General features: G+C 36.2%; 1 protein-coding gene and 1 pseudogene across 4 annotated transcripts; one reads left to right on the top strand and one right to left on the bottom strand.

Moving 5' to 3' along the window:
- Positions 1 to 3,630: 3,630 nt before the first annotated feature.
- On the bottom strand, positions 3,631 to 7,631 carry LOC132631642 (GPN-loop GTPase 3-like; annotated as a pseudogene).
- A 503-nt stretch (positions 7,632 to 8,134) lies between these two features.
- Positions 8,135 to 13,892, top strand: LOC132631641 (uncharacterized). Of its 4 annotated transcripts, XM_060347295.1 has the most exons (6): positions 8,408 to 8,573; positions 9,279 to 9,626; positions 11,289 to 12,418; positions 12,895 to 13,066; positions 13,240 to 13,407; positions 13,494 to 13,892. In XM_060347295.1, exons 1-4 carry the CDS (start codon positions 8,423 to 8,425, stop codon positions 12,961 to 12,963), a joined length of 1,698 nt encoding a protein of 565 aa, XP_060203278.1. In that variant the 5' UTR covers positions 8,408 to 8,422; the 3' UTR covers positions 12,964 to 13,066; positions 13,240 to 13,407; positions 13,494 to 13,892. The 4 variants fall into 4 exon arrangements, with proteins under 4 accessions (XP_060203279.1, XP_060203280.1, XP_060203278.1 ...); XM_060347296.1 differs by lacking the exon at positions 8,408 to 8,573 and adding an exon at positions 8,135 to 8,288 and having other exon boundaries at positions 13,240 to 13,892; XM_060347297.1 differs by lacking the exon at positions 8,408 to 8,573 and adding an exon at positions 8,238 to 8,367 and having other exon boundaries at positions 13,240 to 13,892.
- The last annotated feature ends 592 nt before the right edge of the window (positions 13,893 to 14,484 follow it).

Here is a 14,484-nt window from a genome sequence, read left to right as displayed (position 1 = left end):
CTTGCAGGTGGACAAGGAGATAGACCCGACCCATAGACTGCTTGTTCAGAGACTGCATAGCGGAGCTCCATTTCATCCGGAGCTACAGCTTTTGGTATTAGTCTTTTGTGTACATACATATGGGCAAGGCGGGGTCCTGTCCCGCCTATATGATGTTACATACTCTTCTTAGAGGCTCGTAGACAGTTGTGTATGGTTAGATGTCTTGTAGCCTTGTCGGCTCATGTTTTGTATATTCTTTTGATAGCCTCGCCGGCTTGTATATATGGATATGGGCACAGTTGTTGATGATGATATAAATGTGTTGTTGCCCAATGAGATTAGCATTATTGATGTAAAGAAATCATGAGTAGGCCATGTGGTTCACCTAGATGGGAATATGAATGTATGATACGAGGCACCCGAGTGGGTTAGCACCGGGTGCCCGTCATGGCCCTCCGGTTGGATCGTGACACCAAATCATAGATGCATCTATTAAAATCATATAATAGTAAATGGTCAACATGGCAGGTGACTGAGCTCATGAATATATATCACCTTTTATACTTTCCAAATCTATGGGGATCCTGATCCCAACCTCAGCTGGTCTAATAATAGATTTATGATCATAACCAGCATAAGAGAATTCTTGAAGAATCTTTTATTTCTTCTATAAGAACCATGTGAATTCTCAATTATTTTCGCATCACATTTGAACCGGGATGGCCAACCGGTCATGCCAACTGATGTTTCTTTCAATAAACTTACAGTTTACAATCGTATGTGATTCTATCATCATGCTCATATTTGTGTAGTATAAAGAGGAGGAAAGCAGGATAACCTTTCACATTATATTTCTTACCTACTATGACTGTAGTAATATGAAGATATTAAATCTTTCCATCACATATAGTCTCACTATGAATGGCCACTTTGGTGAATACCTTTGAAACTCAATAAGTTTCTTTGAGACTTATTACAATAAATGTTTTATTGATAATCACCAAAATAGTAATATATTAACTCTTCCAAAGCTGCCAATTAATTATGTACTACCACATATTTCATAACACATTCCCTTTAAAGGAGAAAATTATATCATTTTCGGTCATGATCAAAATCATTATAGGCAAAAACTGTTGCTTGCTTTAACCTTTTCCCTTAAACAATCATCATCGGCAAGATGATCAATGACCACTTATATCACAATAACGATTTTTCTCAAACCTCCTCAAGAGGTGAGCTGTGGTATAGTATAACCATACATAAGCATGTCTTTATGCATATATATTATCACATCTTGCCACATTCACTTTAAAGAATGGGCCAGCAATCACGGTGCTTATCACAAGTTACATTCTATTCAAGGAATGAACTATAATAATTTGTATGTGCTTCATATTCATTATAAGTTCCTTGTCATGCCTTGAAATTTATTATATTTATATGACCAACCTCAGCATCACTTTAATTTGAAAGGTCAAGTGCGCCTCCATTTTGTATTCCTTTATTTTGATGGAAGATTTATCAAATTGGTCAAATTAGGTCGCACGATAATTGCGTTCCCAACGACATTTCGTACCACATCGCAAAGATTAACTTCACCTTTTGAAGGGCCATTTTGAGAACCCATTGTGTTCTTCCTTTTATAATTACCACAATCATGATGACCATTATTATTTTATCTTTTCATGTCCACATTCATACATTCAGCTAGTTGTCTTGTTTTAGACTTATTATGTACTGCTATCACATTCACTTCAGGAATGGAGCAAATTCAATGGGACAAGCTTCATAACTTTTCATCAAAAGCACATTATTTTGCTTTAGTCATCATTATATCATCAAAATGGCGCATGAGACTCAAACCCAATGTCCTACCCATATAAAGGCTTGGTAGGCCATAACATGATGGGACTCAAACCCAATATTTCATTAATTATCACGGTGTACCAGGACTGGACCTGATGTTATACCCACTTAATGCGATGAGATTGAATCCACCGTTTCACGCTTAACCAATGACATGAAATATAACCATGCCAACTCCAATTATCCCTTTGAAGTTCATCGTTTGCATACTATTGAGTTCAATATATAGTATTATTAAGTGAGATCACATAAATATGATAGGAGTATATATAAGCAAATTAAACTTTCATATTAACGCCAAGCAAAAATTCAATACAATCAAATCACGTCCGTCTAAAGACAAGAGTAATTCAATTAAATAATATGTTTTGATGTGAACTTTAAAATCAAATAGTAAAAGATTATAAAGTATATATGCACACAATTTTTCTTCTAATCAGTTTAGTGAATATTCCATACTTACCACACACTTAGCTAAGTATTAAGATTTATCAAATCTACTTATACCGTTATAAATTTCCTCTGCAATAACATTTTGCCAATAGCCAAACAATATATTAATACTATGGTAACTAATCGGATTTTAACTTGATCAGATGACTTTAATTAGTATTGCCAAAGGAAATAAAGATGTTAAACTCCTTAATTACTGATTGTCAAATTCGGTAGATCCAATATTTCAGAGTGCAAATCTAAGAATATTATAAACGAATCTTAATCATTCTATACTAATTATAGATTGCTTTTCAAAGCAGACCGCTTATTTATCAACCACTGGAATATGCTAGTTATGCTAAGAAAATTAAGTGAAGGAAACTTACCTCACTTTCTCATCTCTGAATTTCTTTAAAGATTAATCCCGACCGAATTGGATAATATCAGTTAGTTAGAGCCTCGTACTGATAACGTGTGTAAAATAAAAGCGATGTAATAAAATAAAGGAGCAATAAAAGCACATAGAGAGGGAAAGGAGCAAGTGTAGTATAATTCTTTCTATTTTTTTGGGTGCCTTCTTTCATAAATGAAAGGCTATTTATAACCTCAAAGACTTGGAGAGATCATAGTGCTACAGTAGATGTGGGGACATGGCATCCACACTAATTTTTTTACATGTATTTAATTTTGGCAAAAATCTATGAGGTTAGATGGTGGTGGTGGGGGGGGGGGGGGGGGGGGGGGTAGAGGCTGGAGTGGAGGGTGAGGAGAGACAATGTTGGAATACTAATTATGAAACTTGTTTTTTTTTTTGTTTTTACTAGAAAAGTCATTTTCCTGAATTTAAGACACTTATTTTCTTAGAGAATATTTTGACCATATCAAACACCCTGGACAGGATTCTCATTATTACTTGCTATAATAAAAAATTACTTGCATTTTTATTACTTGCAAAGACAAGTAATTATTGCAAAATGGAGGAGAAATGATTATATTCATGAGCATTCACCCTATATTATTCTTCCGATCCCAACTATTTCAGATTTAGCATTCTTCGCCACTCAATAAACTGCCTTGATTTAGGAGCACTCCAGTCTTTTGGTACTCAATGGCTCTACCCTCATCATTTCCTGTTTACTCACCACTCATTTTCTGTTATAGATCTAACAAACTTCAAGGAGCTAAGAGCATATAGCCCCGTTGCATTGGATTCACTCACGCACTAGAAAGAAAATTATCCAGTATTTACTGAAATAGCAGCGTAACCTTCCATGTCAACACCCCCCACCCCCCCCCCACCCCCCCCCCCCCCCCAAAAAAAAAAAAAAAGAACCAACCGGGAAGTTACTTAATAAAATTTTCATGAGAAGCTCGCATAAACGTCATATCCAACAAGCTGTGATTTGTACCAGGAATAAGAAGTCTTTTTACCTCAAACATGTTTTTGGGGGGTAATTATAATGCAAAAGCAACTTAATCAGCAGATGATGTAATTTCACAGAGGTAAAGCTCAAAAAAGGCAAGTCTCACAAAAGACACTTGTTAATACATTTTCACCACCCACCACCTCCCAAGAGCTCGTTGATTCTAGAACAATGTCAAGAAAAATTAACTTCAAATCGCCCTCCTCTTCGTCAAAATCTTTAACCTTTACATCAGCGTCCTCTCCATACTGAATGCAGTTGTCGATCTGAGATAAGATGTACTGTATGCTGCAAAACAGAAGAGAACGTTGATCTTTGTCATTGAAGCTGAAAACAGTATTTATTTAATAAATAAGACTACATAGCACAAAAGGTGCCTTCTTATTGGCTATTTACGCAACACATAAGCACAAACGAGCTATCATCAACAGGTAATTCAAACATCTAATGTATCCCTTTTTTTTTTCTTTTTTTTTTCTGACGAAGAACATCTAACGTATCTCCTATGTCAGAAAGTTCTTTGTACTCAATAAGTTCACTAACCAAGCAATATATAAGAAATGGCTAATATCTAGAATAAGCACATATATCACACTGTCATCAATATTTTTATTTGAGAACAGTTAATATGAAAATCCAAAGCATGAAAGAGAAGCAGGAAGTGAAAACATGAGCATCAGGTGCATATTGACGTAATCAAGACACAAACATGAGCACCGGGTGCATATTGAAGTGATCAAGACACAAAACATCAATATTTTCACATTTTCCATCAGCAAATCAAGCTTTAAAATTCAAGCTACAGGACAAACAAGCCTCTGCTTCCATGTAGAGTACTTAAATTTACCACCAGAGTATATTACCTGCTCTCTTTTCTCAGGTCAAGAGGGAGAAAGCTCACCATGCTGTATTGGTCCACCTGTACACAAGCAAATATCAGCCATTATGGTCACTTTCTTCTTATATCCTTTCATTCGAAAGCGATGAGTCAAGCACAACAGAATCAATGGCGGGCAAGGCATATCTTACGAGCCTCTACAATCTTGAATCTAACTTGGAGAAATAACCTATTCAAGTTAAGGTGTCATTAAGTACCAATGTCAAAGAGAATAATAGGGGTACACAAAACATATGATTGTCAATTCAATAACTAATACATAATGTTTTTTTGAAACATTATAACTATCAGGGCTTACCACTTCAATCAATGATTTGTTAAGCTTCTGAAATTGTGGAGCCATTTGCTGATTCAACTCTGCCAGTAACAACTGAGGCTCTGGATTCAAGTAACTAGGGGAACAATAGATTTTAATTTTAGAAGAAGCATGTGATGAAAGTGCCAAAGAGATAAAGAAAATAGTTATAGTAGGACTAACTTCTCAATTTCCTTTTTGTTTGTCACAAGATCCATCTTCGACAGAATGTTAACATGGGGCAGTTCAAGTTGAACCATAGCAGAGAGAGAAGCCATACAACCACTTATGAATTTGGTTACATCTGTAATAATCTGAGATACAAAAAGAACATAACCATCCATGATCAATAGCAGGGGAGGGAAAAAGAAGAAGAAATTCAACTTCTAAAGATCACGCACCTGAGAATCAAGTAAATATACAACACAAACATTAAAATTTTTACGCCTTAGGTGTTCCCTTCAGCACAGGAACATGTGAGAAAAGTTCAATCTGGCCTATATAATGATGAGAAGTCAGTAATCTTTATGTATATGTGTCTGTGAGTGCATCAGTGCATATCTTTCTATAAAAACATGAATTTATTTGTTAAGTGAGAAGACTACTGGTCAGTGTAGAAATTTAGATTAATCGGTATTTGTAATCAGGAGACAGATGTCCAAAGAGCAATGCAGAAATTAAGTTAGGAATTTGTAAGGGATTACATGAATGCAATGGACTAATGTGGGATTGCTGGATCATATTTATTCTTCAGTGACTTGAAGAGAGAAGAGAAAACACCATAACTATGCCTTAGGATAGAGAGACGGAGCCCAAGGAGTGGAAAAGGCAGGAGGTTCTCAGATTGACGTGAGCCTTAAGAAATGTATTTCGAAATAACAGAATCTTAAGTTCTCATCTCATATCTAAGATTGATCCATCACAACTGCTAGTCAAGCTCTCAGACTGAGAGCCCACCACCCAACGCCCCCAGAGTATTTACTCACATGAAGTTATGTTAGTAATATTCTAGGTTAATATCTTAGCCTACTGACAAGATTCTGTAGTTTATACACGAAAATTAGCAGCAAATGTGTACAGAAATTATATTAACATAGCTATACAATGATTGTACTACTGCTACTAAGAACAACAACTATGAGGGGGAAAAATACAAGTACCTGGGCAGTCAAACACTAGGTAGTCATCATCCAAGTAGTTGTCCAACTCTTCGGTAAGCCAGTCGTCCAAATTTTCTTCAAGATGTCTGAGATCACCATTAAGGGCATACAAATTTGACAGGTACAATAACAGAATGTCGAAGTTCTCATACAATAGGACTGGGACTCTGAAAATGACAATCTTTTTTTTTTTTTTTTTTTTTGATCGGCACTCTGAAAATGACAATCTTCTAAAGAAAGGATACTCCATGCAATACATAAGGCCACCATTTGGTCCGAGACCAAGTTCTTCCATAACATCATCCAGCGAGATGAGTTCTCTGATGTCTGCAGCCAATATCACTAAGTTAATTCTAGAATTAAGACGCATATAAATAGCAAACTAATTACTTAAAATACTTTATCTCCACTCACCCATAGCCACTGGATAGTCAAAGTTCTCTGCAGCAGGATCTAGGTTCACAATATGGATGGTGCGTTGTGTGGTCTCACAGTGTTGATACAAACTAGAGCAGTAAGTGGACTGTAAAAAAAAGTAGTCTAGCTGAAACTAGCTATACCGGGACATCCAAGTATAATGCAATAGGAACATTATAGTAACATGAAGCATCACGATTCAGCTATCACCTTTCCACTGCCTGCAGGGCCAATAACTAACTGCGCGTAACCCATGACCACTCCCTTTTCTGTTACTTTTACACACGGCTAGAATCAAGCGATCAACCGAAGACAGAGGTTCTGAGAAAACTGAAAATCTGAAAGAAGCCAAGAACTGCAACCAACACGTATGTTGCACACCAAACACCAGCCGCCAACAACAAGCTTAGTACATCAGCGTGTCCCATAAGCAATATCACGACAAAAGAAACATCACAATATCACCTGAACTACTCATTAATAGAGTCAAAAAAAGAAAAAGAAAAAAGTACTGTTGAAAATGGCTAAAAAGAATTTCTACGAAATAACCTCATAACAGCCCCTAAAATAGTATAGCAGCATCCTTACAATGGTGATATCAAGAATTATATCATCAGATTTTCTATTATAAGCAACATCAATATAGACAAATAAAAGATTGGCCATCAGCCATCAGCGTGACCCCAAACCCTGAACCCCATTCCTTCTTTTACGCCACCCACAACGGTAAAAATAAAAATAAAAATTGCTCCTTTGACCTGGAAAATAAGATTGTATGATTGTTTTGCCACTTTTAGTATAGCTTTCGTCTGAAACTCCACTGAATATAACAGCAACAAAAGAAACAAACCATTGAGAGAGACTACCCTAATAGATATATTACAAAGAACCCTTGTCGAAAAATCAGAAATCCATTAACACAAGAGCCATTGATCTTGTATTTTAGCAAAGCGGTACCACTGAAGGAACAAAAGAAGAAAAAAAAGGAAGCCTCCTTCTTTTTACAATAGAAAATAGAGTAACAGAGAAGAATATAATATGGACGAATGGAAGAGAAAAACAGAAAAGATATGAACTTGCCAGCAATTGCAGAGAAATAGGAAGCCTTGCTATTCCACCTACTAGCCACCCTCTTTTCTTTACCTTTTCTATTCCGCGTCAAAAAGCTGCGAAAGATATAGCTCATTTTATTTGGGCTGGGCCGCTTGGTTTGTCCCTCAAATCTGTGAATTTTTAATTTTTGCCTTTTAACACTTTTTAATCTACATAAGTTTATATTTCACTCCCCGTAAGATTATATATTTATATCATAATATTTCACAAATTATGTTGAATATCGTAAAACTTTTAAATCTCAACATAAAAATACCCAAAAACACATCAAACTCCACAAAAACAGGAACATTATTCAACTAAACAATGATAAAGACCATATGTCTTAGAAAGCATAATTCCAGTATAAATTCTAAAAATATTACACAAGTTATGTGGCATAACTTCATTGTTACAGAATTTATGCTGAGCCAAGAAAAGTTCAATTTCGAGAAATAAATATCACAGAACTTCTCTAGTAAAGCATGTAATATTTTCATTAAATAAGCAGTTGGAAAAAAAAATGAGGAGCAGAAATTAAAGACCAGTGCGTTTGAAGGATGAAACTTGCACATAAGCTCGGCCCATGTTAGGCCCACTTCTATTTCGGGTCGGTTAAGCTTTTAGAAAAGCCATATACATACATATTATTTTGCCCCAAAAATTCCAAAAAATTGGCCTTTCCTTCGCGCACGGCGTCTCCGATTAATCATTAGGTTTTTGTTTTCTCCTTTCAGCAACTTATTATTCCTCTTCAACTTTTCCCCTTCAGTCGATTGTTTTTTTGTTCTGCAAGTTCGTCCTCGCACATACTCTTTATCTTTCCTTTTTTTTTTTTTTTTTTAAAGGAATGTGCTCATATACAGTTGTACGTGTGTGTGTGTGTGTGTGTGTGTGTGTGTGTGATGTGCATGTGAAATTTTTGGAATCATTTGCATTGTATGTTTGTGAGTTTCGAAACACTCTGCTGGACATATGCTTTGATATATCCATAATTAGAGGTAATATTTGGACTTATGTGGCATTTTACCCTTTCAATGTTCCTAAGTTTTTTTTTAGCTGAAATGTGATAGCAGCTGATAACTTGGAGTGCTAAGCGGAGATAATTTTATTTCCTGAAGTTGATAGCTTCATTCTGGACTTGTTTTAAATGAGTTGTTCAGTTCTTGAGATTTTCTACAGTCTTCTTTTCTATGAATAACCTAACTTCGTTTTTCTTTAACTTCAAGTCTTCGCTAAAGTCAAGTGATTGCACTGTCATATTTGTATATGTTACTATCATAAATATGGGCAGCACTAAGCAGGAACTTGGTTGAGTACTCTGTTTTACTATTTTAATTCTCCAGTAAAGTATAGAATGGCTAAGTTAGAAGCCATAAGAAACAAAGAGAGTCATTAAAAACGCTGCTTATTTATCTGGTTATATTAACTCTCTCGTTAGTACTATTTCCTTTATGGAACTACTGCCACTTCAACATGAATGACTTATGTGATGTCCTGTATACCTGTATGATAATATTGAATGGTGCTCTACAGCCCAGTGATATGTGTGTTTAGATTCTAGTATGAGGAAATTCCTGCTTTCCAAAGTTTCTGATGTTTGAGTTGTCCTTAAAACTAAAATCTTTTGATTTTCCACCGTTTTTTTATTCATTGAAAACGTACTTTGGACTAACCTGCTCCTATGCCAATGTGTGATATTTCAGATAAAATGCTGCAGTTATTTCTATCTAAACCATCTTGGAGGGAAAATGCAACTGATGAAACAGTCGAGCAGAGAAAAGCTCTTCTGAATGAGCTAGAATCAGTCATCTGGTCATTGGTGTTGGTGGAAGGGCGATCTGAATCTCGCCTTTGGCTTTGCAATGCAGTCGCAGGGATCAAGTCTATAACACCACGTAATCAACGTGAGTTATTCATGACTTTATTGACGTGTAAGCCTCTAAAGCGGCCCTTAGTTGGACAACTTCTACAATTGCTTTTCCAGGAGGAACCTCAGAAAGCAGGGCATATCATTGCAAAGAAATGTTTTTTATTAGAGAATTTCTTCAAAGGCAAGGTTTTACTATTTTATGTGATTTAATGAAGTTAATCTTGATATTTCATTTGTCTTTAAGTTGGTTATTAAGCTCCTTTTTGCTTGACTCATGAGCCAAATACTTCTAATTTTACCTTTTAGTTTTCTCTTCTTGATCAAAAAATTATCTTACTGAATTGATTGACTCTTTCCATGAGATATATTGTCTTTTACAGGTGGTAACTGAATCGATATATTACGCAATATGTTAGTCGAAGTTATCAATATCTTACTGATTCAAATTGGATCTTTCCAAGATATATTTGCTCTTGTCAGCTATGAAGGGCTCCTTCCCAACAATATTTTGTACTTAGCTCAGTACTATCTTGGTATTGAGTTTATTAAAAAATTACCTTTTACTGATGAAAAAGTAAATTAAAACAATGCATTAAGTACTACAAATTTGGTGAGTAAACTAGAAAAATGGAAAGGGAATGCTTTAAAATCCATCAGCTTCAAATTTGAAATAAATGACTTTGAAAGTTTAGATAACTGTATGCCTTTGAAGTTGACGTCATAAATGACAATTGATAGTTTAGTGGAAAGGCGCTCCTCGTCCAACCATGAGGTTCGAGTCAGTGATGGAGCTTTTGTGTGAAAAATCTATGACCAGTTCTGGTTAAGGGGGGTTGGGGTGGGGTTTTTTTTTTTTTTTTTGGGGGGGGGGGGGGGGGGGTTCGAGTCAGTGAGGGAGCTTTTGCGTGAAAAATTTATGACCTGCTCTGGTCATGGGGGATTTACCATGAACAGACCTATGCGGGTACCCGGTACGGGTGCGGATCTAGAGGTCGGATTCTTCAGCACAGGAAATTTAGGATACGGGAGTATGGTACGGCCAATAAATGTATATTACAACTTGTATAAGTATATATGTTGATTGCTGATAGAAAAAGTATATATTTCAATTAATTAAAATTATTGAACTAAAACTAATCAAATTTAATTCTTTATAAGCACCTATTATTTTATTCATAAGATATCTCGTGTAATAGTAAGGCGTTCTCATATTTTATAAATATATATATGGGTCTTGCTAACCTACTACATGAAGGTAGTAGGTTAGCTATGTACCCACATTTTGTTTTCCTTAAATGCCCCTGAAGCTTACCTTGCAACAAATTAATAGAGATGGCTTTTTGGCCTGTTCCGATCAATTTATACTTCTTGGTCATAGATGTGCTAATGTGGTCAAAGCACTCAAGGTAAGTTAAATCCGGTGTGGATCCCAAACCCACAGCCCACAGCCAAATCGTGTTGGATCGACACGTGTGTGGCAGGGATTTGGAGGATTAAAGGAACATGAAATTGCCAGAGTGCATTCTTTCTGGGGTATCTTGTTCAAGAGTTACTGAATGAACAATAAAGTGAAATAATTTGTCTTAATTTCTTGTATGTAATTTTCTATGTAATTTTCCTTCGTGAGGGAAATGAAAGCTAATGTTGATAACTAGTGTTCCTAATCTTTGTTCTAATATTATTATCAAAATGACTTCATTATGATTGGTTGCCTTGTGATTTGGATGACTGTAGAGGATAGTCATGTGGTTTACCACCTCTGTTCTCACTTACTAAGACATTTTTCTGAACTGATTACCTACTCTCAGCATCTTTTTTTGTCTGCAAATTATTGATCATGCAGGAAACCAAAACCGTATTTTGCAGTGGTTCTCTAATTTTGCCGGTACGGGTTATGCGGACCATACAAAGGGGGCTAAGGCACTATCGCAGTTTGCCTTTGTGAATAGAGACATCTGTTGGGAGGAGCTCGAGTGGAGGGGAAAACATGGACAATCACCTGCAATGGTTGCCACAAAGCCTCACTATTTTCTTGATCTGGACGTTGAGCGAACAGTGGAGAATTTTCTTGAGTATGTTCCTGGATTTTGGTCATCTAAGGAATTTGCCGAGTCATTAAAAGATGGCGACATTCTGACCATTGATAATGATTTTTTTATCAATATGTTTATTGACTTGATGTACAAGGATGATTTGAAAGAAGTGTGGGAAATTATAGATGAGTTTCTGATTGAGCAATCTTTCTCTTTCTTATGTCAACACCTTCTCGTCATTCTTGGGGAACAAGATCTAATGGTTTTCTTGGATTTACTCCAAAGTTATGCTAAACCAAGGTTGCAAAAGATGGATTGTCATGATTCTCTTGATCAGTTGCTGGAGATCATCCTTTCCAAGTGGGATGGCAATAATTCTCTTGATCAGTTGCTTCTCTTGAATGCAGTGACTACTCAACGTCGGCAACTTATGCGATTTATACGTGAAGAAGGTAGTCAGGAGCAAAAGGAAAAGGTTAAGCATGTCGTTTTCCAAATTTGTTCGCCAACAATCCCTAAAGATAGCTTTGCAACAATTCTGCGAGAATGCTTCAGAAGAAAATCTGTAGAGACTATAAAATGGTTGGGACTGCAGTCTTGGGCTTTCTACTATTATTTATCCGAGAAGTTCCAGCATTCGAATTCCTGGGAGAGTTTATTTGTCGGCAATGACATAAGCTTTCGCAAATCCAAGACTTATCCAATATTAGATCACGACCAGCTTCTGGAAGAAAGCGAGTCTGAGCAGGACAACAGGTCTTCAGCCAGAAATAAGCGTAAGAAAAGGCAAAAACACAGAAAGAAAAAGAGAAGGGATCTTGACTTCGAAGAATTAGACGGAATTGAATTTGCCGGTGTTATTGGGAGTAGACTGGAGTTGCATCCGACATCTGGTGACTGGTTGTTATCTACTGATGGGTATTCTACTACTTGGAGCAGTGTAAGTTCAAAATACATTGTTTTCATTCAAGGTCTACCCTGTTTGCCTGGCCATATTTTCCGCTTTTTTATTGCTATCTTGACAGTTGCATATGAATCCTGAACCTTTAGGACCTGTGCTGTCCATCTCTTCCATGGATAGGCTCTTAGAGCATTTGACATTTGTCATATATAATTTATCATGTATATTAGACTGTTACCTGCGCAACTAACAGGTTTGAGGATTGTGTCCATGAGTAGAAATTTAAATAGCAAAATATGCTGATTTGCTCATCTGAAAGAATAGGATTTTGACTTTTGAGCAGTCAATTACATGCATCATCTTGCTTCTTAGATCTTTTTTTATATTGATGGCCAGAGGAGTGTGGGTACCTAGACAGCCTCATGGATAAATATTGGTAGACAGCGTGCAATATCCTTGTTTGATATGTTAAAATTACTTTTGTTCTTGGTTTTCTAATATCATGATTTATACAGGTAGACCTACCTGAGCATATATCAAAGCATTGCTTCTTCACGTGGATGAAGTGGGTTTTTGCTGAATGAAGAGATGATTTTTCACTCTTGGCAGGGGTTTGTTATGAACAACAAAAAGATTTATGGTCATCTTATGCTTTCCGCATTCACCTTCTAATGGAAGAATTTGAAGGTTTAGTTGATCACACCTGCAAACTGCTCTCTTTTCTGTCTCCATCATTTCAATTTTTTTTTTTTTTGGGGGGGGATTTTTCTTTAGTGACAGACTTAATGGTTCTCCTCATTGTGATATGCTTGTGGCTATCACTTTACCTTATTTTTGCTTTTTGATTTTTGAGATTGCAGGTGAGGCAAAAGTTGCAGTTGTTGATTTATCACTCTGTATAAGAAGAATCTGTTAAATGGCACTTCTTCATTGCCTCTTCTCCTGATTGCAACTCTCTATTTCCTTATTGGATCCTGCCTTGCAAATCAAGTATCTGCCCGAGCAACTATTCTTTACTGATTGTGAAGGTAATACTGAGCATATGGATATTGCACGTTTAAGTGCTTATGTTCTTAAGGCGGACCTTTCTCAGCCTAATGTTTCCAATGTGCAGATTTCCTTTATTACCAGTTGCCAGTGCCCAGGAAATCTTGAAGTTTCTTTTCCATCTAGTTTAGGTAACAATTGCAACCGCAGGGTCTTATAAACTTGAAAACAAAAAAGTAAGTTGGCCAGCTTCGACTCCCTTAGGTTGTATTCAGGGTTGGGCCAAGGCTGTAGCTCAATTCACCTCTAGATTTCTATTGATCTTGATTAATTTGTTCTAGTTTAGTTCTTTTGTGTTCAGAGTTATCTTCCTTCACTGGACCAGACTAAGTTTCCTTAGTGTTGGTAGAAGTCCTGGAGACAGCTCTGCATTTGTTCAGTGGTTCTTCTCAATTCATTTTTGTACTTCGAAATCCTGCACATATTGTGAATGATACGATTCCTTGTGAAAAAATTGGTTGATGAACTTTCCGGTGCCCTGGCTGGCTGCTCGGTTGGAGCTAAAAGTCGTGTTATTGATGGCTAAGGTTTGCAGTACACTGCATGGATTGTTATACGGTGAATAACAATACAAGGATTATTATGTGGAGAATAAATAATACGGAGAATAAAAATGCATGGATTGTTGGTATGGTGAATAAAACGTATTAGGATTGTTATTTAAGAATTGCCTATGGGAAATGTATTTCTGTCTTCATATGTTCTTATCCACGTATTGCTAATACTTTAAGAGTCGTTTGATTTAGATTCAAGTTATATAGGAATTAGTAATGGTCATTAATAACGTGGATTGTAATATAGGGATTAATAATGTATGGGTTGTAATGTAAATATTAGTAATGTAGGGGTTAAAATATATTTTGTTAGCTTTTAGAAGAAAATTGATTGAAAAATGAGGGTTATTTTGGTCATTTTTGTTGTTTTAATCCACGAATTGCTATGCTTCCTATGCTTACTCCACCTATCTTTGCATGAGATAAAACATAAGTTCTTTGATAACTTATGCCAGCAACAACATAAGTCCAATACCAATCAAACTAAGTTGTCATTTGGTGGTG

This window comes from Lycium barbarum, chromosome 3 (assembly GCF_019175385.1).
Source record: "Lycium barbarum isolate Lr01 chromosome 3, ASM1917538v2, whole genome shotgun sequence".
In the NCBI taxonomy this organism is placed as follows: Eukaryota; Viridiplantae; Streptophyta; class Magnoliopsida; order Solanales; family Solanaceae; genus Lycium; species Lycium barbarum.
Note: the sequence above shows the minus strand (reverse complement) of the source record. Positions and strands in the feature narration are given on the sequence as shown.

Excerpts from the sequence above, each read along its gene's own strand:
- LOC132631641 (XM_060347295.1), top strand. The coding sequence starts at position 8,423 with ATGTGCTCATATACAGTTGTACGTGTGTGTGTGTGTGTGTGTGTGTGT. Across the intron at positions 9,627-11,288 it reads ATTAGAGAATTTCTTCAAAG|GAAACCAAAACCGTATTTTG; the intron begins GCAAGGTTTTAC and ends TTGATCATGCAG. Across the intron at positions 12,419-12,894 it reads ATTCTACTACTTGGAGCAGT|GTAGACCTACCTGAGCATAT; the intron begins GTAAGTTCAAAA and ends TGATTTATACAG.